At 46.9% G+C, this 13,469-nt stretch overlaps 2 protein-coding genes across 2 annotated transcripts; one reads left to right on the plus strand and one right to left on the minus strand.

Moving 5' to 3' along the window:
• Nucleotides 1–5,701: 5,701 nt before the first annotated feature.
• On the plus strand, nt 5,702–9,251 carry Pdw03_5101 (uncharacterized protein; the record flags this gene model as incomplete). The annotated part of the gene is made up of 3 exons (XM_066100949.1): nt 5,702–7,682; nt 8,334–9,121; nt 9,192–9,251. 3 exons carry the CDS (start codon nt 5,702–5,704, stop codon nt 9,249–9,251), a joined length of 2,829 nt encoding a protein of 942 aa, XP_065957889.1.
• A 1,464-nt stretch (nt 9,252–10,715) lies between these two features.
• On the minus strand, nt 10,716–12,607 carry Pdw03_5102 (Major facilitator superfamily domain, general substrate transporter; the record flags this gene model as incomplete). The annotated part of the gene is made up of 5 exons (XM_014683714.2): nt 10,716–11,637; nt 11,697–12,158; nt 12,213–12,266; nt 12,316–12,432; nt 12,486–12,607. The coding sequence occupies 5 exons, from the start codon at nt 12,605–12,607 to the stop codon at nt 10,716–10,718; spliced, it is 1,677 nt and encodes a 558-aa protein (XP_014539200.2).
• Between the last annotated feature and the right edge of the window lie 862 nt (nt 12,608–13,469).

Consider the following 13,469-nt stretch of genomic DNA (forward strand, 5'->3'; position numbering starts at 1 on the left):
CGCTCTCCAGCAACTCCTCCAGCCCCAGGAAAAGTCATCTCTGTCGTGGATAGCATCATTCGGGCAAACTCGGCTATATCCTCAATATAAATGATCGCTCACAGTCGAACTTTGAGGGAAAGTTTCTTGTCTATGGCAAGTGTCTATAGAACGTTAGTCGCGTATTATCTATGCCGATATCGATGCTTGTTGGAAGCATGTGAATATTCACATGTTACCACAGGCTCCTAGTACTTAGTTTCCCATCTTGTAGATAGTTTTTCTCTCTCTCTTAACGCACAACAGAGATTTTCCACTGATATCTACACTTCATAGTAGAAACTGTAACACATCTCTATCAATGCTCAATCGGGATCTTATATCGCGGATCTTAACTTAAATATCTTAGCTAAGCTCATATCTAACCTCGGCCTTATAGATTAGATACTAACACTTCTAGAATAAGTCGAGTAAGCTTTTAGTCTTCACTCCTAGGGTTAGACTTCGGCATAACCCACTCTAACCCGGACCTAACCTAACCTAACCTAACCTAAAATAGGGTTAAGGTCTATAACTTTGACCTAACGATAGGCTTTAGGTTATAGCTTGTAACCTAAAACCTATTAGGTAACCTATTAGGGCCCTGATATAATATAAACTAGATAAATAGACTTCTAGCGCATAGCTATATAATTAATACATTTTTTACTTGCGGCCTTTTTCCGGAGGCGCCTTCGTGTCGAATTTGAGGGAAGCCGCGGCTTCGAATTTCCAGATCGTCTAAACGGACAGGTATTTAGAATGCATAAAAATGCCTCCCGCATATCATTTTGATGCTTTTCATCATAGGTCGCTTCCCCGAACGCAACAAGCGCCTCCATCTCAATATTTTCTATCTTAGCCCTTTCAAAACTAGACTAAAGTTAGCTGGTATACATTCCTCGAAAAGGGCAGACTGACTTAGATGAAGTAGCTTGCAGGGGGGTTAATACCAACTCTTTTCTCGCCAGTGACAAATACCTTTGCCCATACCTTTGAAGATGGATACATTTATTACATAACTTCTTAATATCCTTTCCAGGATAAGCTTGTGCCACAATATTTCTGACAGCTGCGGTAAGAAACTTGACTGACTGGGCCTGGAAAGATGCTCGTAATCGCAGTATTTCCCTTTGAATGATGACATGAAGAATAATAAGAAGGACCCTGCGGCGTGCAGAGACTTTCTCATAGTCGTCAGTGTTTTCATCACAATCCACGAATGTTGGGACTTTGATCTCCAGACATTCCCGTACCCACGCGCCCTCTGTACGGTAAGGTTCAAACCCCCAGAATTCAGCCGAAGGGTCTGAGGTCCAAACGCCCAAAGTATCAGATGTAACAGTGTTTTTCCAATGTTTTGTGAGAGTGACAAGCCGTTCTATTTGTGTATTCGATAGCTTCTGGCCCTTTTTTGACGCCCATTCCTGGAACCAAATGTCCGCGTCCATCTCAAAAACAACGGCGCTGAATCGGACTGAAATGTTACTATAACTGAGCATTCTATCAAACAAAGATAATAAGCCATCCATCCAGGGCGCAAGTAAATAATTACTTACAGAATCCCCGTGATATCACATCAATGGCAACCTCCCCTGGTCTGACAATAGGCTGAGGTGAAGTGAGGTGAAAAGAGAGCAATGCTCAAACCCCGCAGTCCTGGAGGTCGCCAGAATGCTTTCTAAGCTTATAATCTCACGTGATTGGCAGCTTAATGAATCTGTCGAGATGTGTGGTGCCACCCTGAGACATGAACAAATGCCTCAATGGCGTCATGCCGAGACAGATAAACTATATGTGATGTTTAGTCAGCATTGTCCGCACAGATTGCTTAAAAGGCGCGGACCTTGTCATTATTTAGAAGAAATTCAGAGTATTTTTTCATACCATTTCAAGTGTTCTACAATCTCTTTCAGAATCTACTTGGGTAAAAGGCTCCAGAGGAACAACTTGGCGACGATATAATAGTGCCTGCTGAAGTGTTTTCCAAAGAGACGATATCCAGCTCTTCTACAATAATCATTGGCATCCTGATAGGCACATGGAATCACACTTCTCGATCATTGACCCAAGCGAGATATCTTGCCCATATGGAAGTCTCCCTCCCTCCGAAGCAGCACCGCTCGAGTTTCCTTCAGGAAGCAACGCCCAGCCGCCCGTACCCAAGGAGTCGTTCTTCCGAATAAGATTGCTAGCAGGGTCTAAGAACGGCGTAACCATAATGGGAAGAGACGATTGTCTCAAATGAGAAAATGGTTTTATTCGCTTGTTCTAATAACAGTAAAGCTGTGTCTTGGACTCTAGCGGATTTTGAGGTCGAAATTGTTATTCCAACATGGATGAGGTCTCCGAATACGCTAGCCAGTATTAACTAGTCGAGCTCATGATCGCGGGTAGGGTGGGCGAAGTGTGGTCACGTTGCCCACCTTAAGACGAAGAGTTGTGCCTGACCTCAAATTTCGCACTTGATGCTGCCAAAGATCTCCCAGTAGCGCCGCTAGGTCCTTCACCATCCTTCTTCAGGACCGGATTATGTTGACATTCATGGTTCGGACGGCTTATTTTACGTTTGGTGGAGCTTCCCTGTGAAGTGGGGGTAAGAACCGGACACATTGTGCCGCCCTCTGAGCGCGCGTGCACCAGCCGTCTCGGTCCAGTTTGGGGTCGAATCTTGTGCAATTGCCTGTTCTTTCCCGACGCAGTCAAGGTACATCATGACAGGGTTCTGTTTCTCCGGTAACACATGCTTGCTCACGCGGCAAGGATTAGAGTGTCCGTCGAGGCTAAGATGGCTTGTTCTAAAGAACTTTAGATCCGATTTGACCACCAATACTTACAGGCTGACCTATGATGCTTACATAGCGATTACTCATGCTCATACAGTGACCACTGATAATTACAAGATGGCTACTGAGCCTGACCCGCCTCTAGTAGGCCCTGATCTCATTGGAAGGATGCGGGGGCACCATGGAGTCGAATGAAGTTTGTATTGCCAAGGCGGTATTGAGAAGACGGTGTGGGTCTATCTATATTCATTTCACGATCTGGCCAACCAAGGCACCGCGAGAGTAAAGTTGAGATGGAGATCGATACTCGTATGCCATTCAACCTCTCGCACCTGAACGGCTTGCCTTCATTGCTAACATGGACCGCATTTTACCCATTCCCCACAACTTGCCAGACAGGCCTGCTTATTTAACCTAAAACACGCCAACATAAGCCTGTACATCGTCTTGTGCATTACTGTGATTTTACGGAGTAGTTCAATCGTTATTATATGTTCTCCATCAGTGTGTACTTAGATTGTCATTCACGGAGTATCTAGACCAGGATAATCATGTGACTTTAGAGTTGGGCAAAGCTGAAATCCGCAATCACTCGATTTAACGCCCAACCTTGCGCGCCCATGACCTACATTCGAAGCAGAGACCATTTCTATCAACTAATTGCACCAATGATTCCACGCATTCTACGACCTGATTATACATGGCCGCGGCCCTTAACCTCCACGGTCTCGACGATAACGCCACCTGTTCCCCATGTCCCGTGCAGAACCATCCGGATAGTATGGGGCATCTTGCACAAGTTACTATACTGCTTCTCTTGTTGGTATTGCTCCTGGTTCAGAATCCATTTTGATGCCAACGTCGTGCAATTGCCGTTCGGTCTCGTTATGAAATGGACAGATCGAACGAGTATCGAAGAGGTGGTCTCTATGCAAATGGCAGATGCTGCCGGTATTCCTGTTCCCAAGGTTCTATGTTGTGGTGAACATCCAAAAGCTCCATTCAACAGAAGGATCTCCATACTAATGACCCGGCTGCCTGGTGTATCTCTTGATAATTCAGATGATGAATTGCAGAGTGACTCCGAGGAGCCGTGGTTAGAGGAGCTTAAAATGTGTATGCATTCTATGCGTCTATGGACTCCTCCAAGTCCGGATTCCATCTGCTCTCCTATCGGGACGTCCCTACGAAGCTCAAGGGTTCCTGATCATATAATGGGACCTTTCACAGATCAGACACAGTTTTTTGAGTATCTGATTTCTCCGGCTTCATCCCATGGATTCGACTCCAGGTTCGAATTTGAGAATGCTCTAGCGCTTGCAAAGAAACTTTCACAGCACAAGTACCGAACCACGTTCACTCATGCCGATTTCAAGGCTCATAACATTCTCGTTGATGACAATGGGCACTTATCTGGGTTTCTGGACTGGGAATGTGCGGGATGGTACCCAGAGTACTGGGAATTTACAACGGCAATGCGATTTGGCAAAGGAAGCTGGTGGTTTCAAGTAGCTTCTTGGATGGGAGGGGATGATTATTCCAATGAGCTGGATTCGGACATTGCTTTGAACCTATTGACAGTTGACTCGTACATAGCAATTTAACTTTTGACATATCCGAGACCAGCTTCTCAGATACTTGATTGGAGGGCATCTATCGCGATTCCAAGGTCAATACGTGTGCAAACGACTCGTATGAGGATATATTGTAGCTAGCCCAAATCAAAGAGCGGCTTGTCTATCTGATGACTGTATGGTCTCATGGTTCGTTTAGGTGTAGCAGTAATTTGATGACGGAAATGAACTATTCTTGAAAACAACAAATCAATGAAGGGGTCAAACTTTTAGGAAAGCGAAAGAATCATGGATTAGCCACAGTACAGGCATTGCTGTAGATGTTGCGGAGGGCCAGGGCTGGTATGACCACGTGTTGTTTGGGGTCGTCCTGGAAAGGAACTGAAGGGCACGCTACCAAGAATGATGGAACCAGCACTAAGGTCTTGTGCTATGATAAAGGAGTCGCCAAGTCTTCCATGATGATGTAATGAATGCTGTCGGAAGGAAAGATTTTTTTTAGGGGGAATAGTCCTTCTCATCATCATGTATGAAATAGCAATTAGGACGGAGTTTAATGACCGCCTCCGGGAGGCGGTCAGTATTGCCGTCGGGCCAGGACTATATGTTCTTACCCTTCATGTTTTATTAGTTGAGGAAGCGAAGAATCCATCCTAGGAGTTCAGTTTATCTCTTTCACCCATCAGTTTGCTTCAAGTCCTTTGGATCTTCCCTTCTGTCGGAAATCAGTAAAGTGGTCCATCTGGAAGGCATCTGGCAAGGATCTCTGGAGGGGAAACTGACTCGCTGAGGGTGGGTCAGGTTTCGGCCTGACAACTCACATTGTTGGAAGGTCACGTGACCACCACTGTTTGCTCCCAGTACTTAGTCTCAGTCATAGCATGTAGATAGTTTCTCTCTCTCTCAACGCATCAAGAGATTTCCAGTTACATCTACATTCATCGTAGATCTCTAGTATCTCTAACAGGTTATGAGCCTCGCGCTTTCGAGTCCTCTACATAACTGTACAGACTCGAAACCCTGGTTTTCCTCCCATTGGTGTACTGCGTCGCACCACCCCACTGTGGAACCTCTGTGGTCTCGTTTTGACCCCACAAACCAGAGTTTTCATCACCCTATTGGACGAGATTAACACCTCGCCTACCCCTTGGGATCTTCATCCATTGTAGGTGGATCCTACCTCGTCGCCGTCAAATCACGTCGCCGACAACCCTCGACAACCCGAAAATCGGACCGTCGAACCCCACATTCCACTCGCTACCCGCTGTAGCGAGCCAATCACATACCTCTCTTGACGAGCACATCGGTGCGGAAGAAGACGTCATGCAGGCCTCATACAATATTGAGGACTTTACCATCAACAGCCATGAGATTGACATCTCATCTGCCGTCCCAAAATTGAAGGGACAATCCAACTTCAGAGACTGGGAAACCGCTCTCTACATAGCTCTTGCAGCTAACAACCGTTACTACACATACATGATTTCTAATGGGATCCCAATCCCAAAGATCCCCGAGTATCAGGACTCCAGTCCTGAAGCTGTTCGCAATCTTCTTATTGAAGAAGCTCAGGATCTTGCAGGTGATCATACTACAACAGTTGTCATCTCTGTTGCTGAAATTCGTGATCGTGTGAAGCAAGTCATCGAGTCAAACATTGTACTCCGAAAAGAGTATAACTTGAAATGTACAAACTGGGATCTGTGCAATTCGAGAGCGAATCTCTTATTAAGAGGCACTCTCTCTCCAGAGCCTTTTTCTCATATCGCTCAAAACACTGATGTACGGGACTCATTTAAGAAACTGCGTGCGACGTACGCTGTGACATCCCATCAACATTCATTCGCCCGCTATACCAAGTGGACTGATCTTCGCTTTAAGAATGGAACTGCTAGCGAGTTTGTACGCAAGTTCCAGGAAACTCTTCGTGATCTCACATCTATTGATGGCAAGATAAACTCGGTTTATGTACTATGCCAGTTCAAGAAAGCCATTAATGAAAACCCCAAGTGTTATGCCTTTCTCCAGAACCTTAGGGTTGATGAGAAGGATGTCAATCTCATGGACCAAGTCTACGCCGAATTCCTCGAGGTAGACATCCATAACCGGTCTATGAACCCTTCCTACAACGCAAACTCGACTACTGTTCAAACCTCGTCGTCGTCGCACAATGACAAGAAGAAAGACACAAAGAAAGGAGGCAATGACAAGCAATCCAATTCGAATAACTCATCGAGTAATAATCACAACAAGGACAAACCCTCGAAGAAGAAGACCGACTTCGTCAGAGAAGAGAACGTCATCCTTTGCAGACATCATGGGACTCTTGGAAATCATTACTCCAACAAGTGTCCCTTGCTAAAGAATTCGGCAAACGCCACTACCATTCAACAACCTCAGCAGCAACCTCTTTTTCAACAGGTTGCAGTCTCTCAACCAGGCCAAATCATAGGCCAGGTTGACAACCAAGGTCGGATCCTTTCTCTACCGCAACAACAGCCTCGCCAGGGAGCGAATGCAATCTTTGCGCCAGCATCCTACCCCACCGTACCGCAAAAAGGCCCTCCATCGGGGGATCCCTTAGCGCGGTATAACAATCTCTTTACGAATGTGCTCTTTGCCGGTATCCAGGCAAATGCAGTTCATGGTTCCCATATTGTGTCGAAGGAAGGCCTATTGGCTAACGACAACAATGATGTTACCCGCTGGATGATCGATTCCGGTACTAGCACACATATGACTCCCCACAGATCTGTCTTTGTCAACTTTAGACGGTGTGTATTGCCTGTTTCGACAGCCACTGGGGATGTCTTCTACACTGAGGGATATGGAGATGTAATCCTACACCTGCTGGATCAAGATTCATCAGGAAAAATGGCCCCTCTCACTCTCCAGAAAGTGTGGCTTGCGCCAGATCTTCGCTCCAGCTTGATCTCTATGTCTGCTCTCGACAAGGCAGACATTGGCACATGGACAAAGAATGGCATGATGACATTCAAACATCAAGATTTCTATGGCCCAGAGTCTACCATTGGTTTTGCTACCTGTGAAGGAGAACATTACTGGTTGAACTGCGCTGGCATTGACAAGATTGATCATATGATTGACTGTAATCTTGTTACTGGCTCTCCAAACTCTGTCTTTGCTACACAGAGAGAGATCATACCTATCTCCATCGATCTGGCACATCGTCGAGCTTGTCACGCCGGCGAGGAGCGTGTACGAAAGATGGAGAAATTTGCTGACGGCGTCAAGCTAAAGAAAGGCGCCGGCGTCACCTTTCCTTGTGCTCCTTGCATTAAGGGTAAGGGCCACGCATTACCTTTTGGCAAAGAACGATCTATTAGATCAAAGCCTGGCGAGTTCATTCATCTAGACGTCTGGGGACCGATCTCTATCGCGTCTCACGGAGGTGAGCATTATTTCGTGACGTTTACGGATGATGCGACCCGATTTACATGGCTGTTTCTACTAAAATCACGATCTCAAGTCACTGAGGTCTACATACAATTGGAGACCTATTTGAAGACTCAGTTTAACTACGTCATCAAGAAGGTCCACGGCGATGATGCTCCAGAGCATAAACCACTTGCTGCTTACCTTGCTAGCAAGGGAACGGTATGGGATCCAACTCCTCCCTACACCAAGCAACTGAATGGTGTCGCCGAGATCAAAAATCGTCATCTTGTTGAGCCGTTAGTCGCTGTTATGGCCGAGTATCAGCTTCCAAAATATCTTTGGGGACTTCTTCTTGGTGGAATCAATTACACCATGAATCGCCTCTACGCGTCGAAGATTGGCATGTCTCCTTACGAAGCCTTGTTCGGCAAGAAGCCAAATCTCTCAAACCTTCGTGCTCTCGGTTGTCAATGCTGGTTTCTCATCCCAAAAGAGAAGCGAAATACAAAGCTAGATCCTCACATGGAGGAGGCAAGGCTGCTCGCGTACGACGAAGGAGACAACTATGTGGTCTACAACGTCCGTACCAAGAAGATTGAACGTTCACGGAACGTCATTTTCAATGAGAATCCTTCTCCGGCAAGTCTGCCTGACCCTGCCTATGATCTTAATATTACAGGCATGAACCAAGAACATGAACATGATTCGCAGGATCGTCATATCCCAATCGATTTCCTACGGCCTCACCTCGAGAATCCGTTTAACATACGATCTACCTCCCCACCCTCTCCTACGGTCGAAGATGATCCCGAGGATCAAACGAGGGCTCCGAATGCTCTCGACCCGTCGAATCCCGCGCTCTTTGAAGAAGATCTTGCATGGTCAAATGATGAAATGGCGGGCAGTTTTGGCAGGTGTGTGGTGGAACAAAGGGTGGATACTGGTGCCCACTTTGAAGCAGGTGGGCGAGGGGTTCTCGTCGAACCACAGCCTGTTTCCCGACAGGTTGTTAATATGGACATTCCCCTGGAAACAACCATTGATCTATCTCAGGAAGATCCTCTGCAAGATGACGAGTATCATGATCAATCGCCATTACAGCATGATCAAGTAACTTTTGAACATAATTTCTCTCGCCTAGATCCGGTACCGGATGACAGGAGTCGAGATCAAAGCTATGTTCAACCCATTCAGCCCATTCAGCCCATTCAGCCAGAAACTGGCCAGTTACGACGATCAACACGGATCAAGAATCCTAGCAGAGCTTACATTGAAAGCCTGGCTAGCAAGTCATTCTTTGATTCCAATGTTCTTCGGTTGCTCGCTGAACAGCCAGAGATCCTAGTCAGTCTTTTCGCAAATGCTACCTCGAATGAGCAGTACGCTGTATCCAAACTGACGCCTAAAGACATAGGCTTTGAACCTAACAGTTGGGAACAAGCTATGTCCTGTGTCGAGAAAGACAAATGGCTAGTCGCTGCTCACAAAGAACTACATCGTCATCTTGTTAACGGCACCTGGAGAGTGATGTCCAGGACTAAGAGCAAGAAGAAACCTCTTACCCTCCGATGGGTGTTCAAAGTTAAGCATGACGGTACCTACAAGGCACGGCTTGTTGCTCGTGGCTTTCGTCAAGATCCCGACTGCTGATATGGCAGCGGATGGACTGACAAAACCCCTTGGCAAAACGCTATTCAAGCGCTGGATCATCCAAATGGGCCTCACGGTCTATAAAAACGCGCTGAATGGATAATTTACGGTTTGCATACTACAAATGGGGGGTTAATGAAGGTCAAAAACTGGTTTTTTACATGGAGAATTGGGGTTGTTTAAACTATGCTGTCGACTAATAGTGCTAGTCGTGGGGGGTGTTGGAAGGTCACGTGACCACCACTGTTTGCTCCCAGTACTTAGTCTCAGTCATAGCATGTAGATAGTTTCTCTCTCTCTCAACGCATCAAGAGATTTCCAGTTACATCTACATTCATCGTAGATCTCTAGTATCTCTAACACACATAAATAGCCGGTTTGCCAGCCATATATAGTTGGTACTGTGTCTATTGAACAGCCAGCCCATTATTGCCGTGCCGAGTACGAACAGAACACATGAAATGGCTAGGAGTGGTGGGTTTTGAATAGTATTGAGGATTGCTGTTAGAGATACTAGAGATCTACGATGAATGTAGATGTAACTGGAAATCTCTTGATGCGTTGAGAGAGAGAGAAACTATCTACATGCTATGACTGAGACTAAGTACTGGGAGCAAACAGTGGTGGTCACGCGACCTTCCAACACAAACCATCCGAGGTAGGCTCTCCCCCTGAAGTTCTGGTGCACGACCGCACCCCAGATACAGCAGGGACTATCAGTGATAGTGGGCGACAGGACAAAGCTGGTGTTAGCACCGAAGACGACGGGTTCAGGGTCGCAGGGCTGTAATCAATGATTTCAGTGCAGGTTCTGGGCGGTACCCGAGCAACAGGTAATGCCACGCTTTTTTCAGCTTGCGCGCGTGAGTGATGCTCTCGCAACTGCCGATGGATAGCGTGGACTGCTATGTAATCCCGGGTGTATAGATTCATGCTTCAGGAGGTGGGGATCATGCTTCTCTCCCGCGTGGGCGATAGGAGGCGCCACAAAGTTTGCTGCTGTAACATAAGAGGAATTCGGATTGCGGATTCATATTAAATAGGATCATAGATTTGTAGTTTCTGAACGACTGGCAAAAGCCTAGATAAACCTCTTCACCATATTCCGTCATCTCCGGACGCGAGTCGCTCTGAAAAAGCGCGGCACACGCTTTCCGGGGAGCTTAATTGATCTTAACCGAGCATCACACTCAAATGAAACTGTTCTGTTGCTCCCCTATTTTTTCGTTTGGTGCACCAGTATTCAGTAATTACGCGTGTCCACCAATTCCCTTCTTTAAGTGGCCTATCACACTTCCATCTTGTTTGAGGGGCGGTCCTTTTCACCGTCATCAGGGTCAAACGTAGCCTCGCGCATGAAGGGACTTTGTCGGCGAATTGCTGGCCCCTTAAGTACCAGCACGACAGGTACAACCGATAGGGCAAGTCCAACAAAACCGAGCAAAGATCCAGCCCAGCCAAAGCCTAAGTTATTGAAAAGCTGGAAAGATGCAAGAGGCAAAAAAGCACCAAAAGTGTTTCGCCCTAACGAAGCGGCTGACAACGCCGATGCAGCGTATTTCTCGTAGGCGTCAGTCAGGTAGTTGACCACGGCCATGTAGATAGAGTAAATTCCCACGCCTGTGCAGCCAATTCCTAGCGCCGGCACGACCCAAGAGACAGAGCCGTCTTCAACACTAGCCCAACCGTACCAGAAGAGCCCACCCGCGAACAAAAGACTGCCAGGTATAGAAGTATACAACCGGGCTTCTGGAATCGGTCTACCGGGACACTCACGATTTTGGCGCGCAGACCTGAGGTAGATCCAGTCTTGGATAGGGTTTAGAATTGTGCCAATTACAGCTCCCACTGATATGGCTAGCTGAACTAGACCAGTCTGGAATGTTCCCCAGCCATAGTTTGCACTAAAGGTTTGGGTGACACTTGAGAAAAACAGGAAGAGGATTCCCCACGCGAAGCTGACCCATAGGGTAAAGAAAATGACAACAGGCTCCGTCAGGAGCATTCGGGTAGGACGCTCGAACGAAATCTGCACCAGCTTCAAGACGCTGGTGGTGTCCAAATCTGCTTCGGCATATATAGCACGGCCGGTCTCCATGCGGAGTTTCTTCGCACGTCGTTTTAAGATCACATCTGCGCGGGTCTCGCGAAGAATGAACCAGAAGACCGGGATTAGTCCAGCGTTATAAATTATCTGAATGTAGAAGATCCTGGATCTTTATCAGCAATGCTCCGTATCCCAGCAGCAATACATAAAACCACAACTTACCATCTCCATGGACTGTTTTTGTGAATCTGTTGAATGGCTGATCCGATAAAGGGACCCAACGCTATCCCAACTACGCTCGTAAATCCAAACAGAGACATCGGTAAGCTCCGAGCCTTCGGGCCATACCAGACATCGCTGATGCTACCTCCGACGATGTTGATAGATACCGAAGAGGCGCCACCGCCAAAGAATCGAGTCACGACCAACGTGGCAAAGTTTTGCGCAAAGGCCGAAGGAAATAGCGAAACCACAAGAATGAAATAAGCAATGAAATACCCAGGCATACGCCCCGATGATTCGGTTAATGGGACAAAAATCAAGGGCCAGAATGCAGCGCCCATATTCCAAGAGGCTGTGGCCCATACGAGGTTCGGAAAGGGCTCATTTTGAACATGAAAGCGTTGTTCCATGTATTTGTTCCCGGCGCCATAGGATCCAGCGGGCAGACCTGTAAGGATGGAACTGAAGGGGTCAGTCTTGTCTTGGCCAAGTGGGAAACGATCGGATGCGACTGACATAAAACAGATGGTCAGAGTAAGCACCCATTTGTAGGTTTTGCTCCAATTGAATCTGGACCGTCAGTCAAAAGCCCACTGAAAATCTCTTTCTCGGGTCTTACGGATTGTCTGGATCATCTGGACCATTCCAGGTATGTATCTCGACGTCCTCGCTACCCCGCAAAGGGTGTCGCCCAACGTGACCTATGTGACTGTCTCGCTGGAAAAAGGAATGGGTTCTATAACATTTTCAGTCGAGTCTCAGTTGCCACAGGCAAATCTCTATGCGCACCTTGCGAAAAAAGAATCTTTGAAATTGTTATGGTGCAAAGAACTAGACGTAGACGGTCGATGTAAATGCCCACCATCTCGGACTGGCTGAGCAGGGGGAATTTCATCGGTTTGATCTGTCATACCGGAGATTGGAAGTGAGCAAAAGGGATGATTTTCGACATTAGATCCCTAGAAGTGGCCGGGGGGTTTCTTTTGTTCTTGATGCTCGAGTCAATGACTCGACGTTTCAATTGTCCGCGCTCTGTCGTTTCCGTCATCACTATTTAGGGTTCTTTTGACAGCCTTTCTTTCTACCCATTTAAGATATAATACCCCAGAGCACTCTCGCGGACTGCCATGGAATTCTAAAAAAAGATTTTCTGTAGTAACTATGGGCAAGAATGCCAGAACAAATTGACAGTTCTATACTTCTCCTTGCCTTGTCAAAGTGGGGCGACGCACCTCGTCCAGAGCTATGGAGTTGGACATGTCCTGATCAAGATACGATTCCTTGGAACATTCCAGAATGATCTGGTGATTACTCTGGAATCGTCCGGTGTCATTGCCGATCTGAAACATAGTGATTCGCAAAAGAGATGGGAGAACGGGATTACGGCTTGCCGGATCCCAGTTCGGGTCATGATGTCACTGCCCCCGCCATCCGTCTCCACTAGAACTGACACAACTGAAGTCATTCGATATTCTTACTGGACATGCCAGGTTGGCTAGAACAAAAAAGGCCATAACCTGATTAAGCCAGGCGCAGGAGGTCCATACGCAGCTATACCCAGGTAGGGTTCTCTGATGTCAGTGCTAAAAGCAAGCGTAGGACCCAACAACCATGAAGTCATTCGAGGGGGCGCGACATATTTAAGGCACCTTCGTATCGCAAAACTTGGAAAATTATTAAGTATCACTGTTCTCATAAATCCTTAAGCCCACCGTTTACACTTACCTCCCTCAACTCGCAAACCATCACGCCACTCAACCAAACTCTACCATA

Source organism: Penicillium digitatum, chromosome 6 (assembly GCF_016767815.1).
Source record: "Penicillium digitatum chromosome 6, complete sequence".
In the NCBI taxonomy this organism is placed as follows: domain Eukaryota; kingdom Fungi; phylum Ascomycota; class Eurotiomycetes; order Eurotiales; family Aspergillaceae; genus Penicillium; species Penicillium digitatum.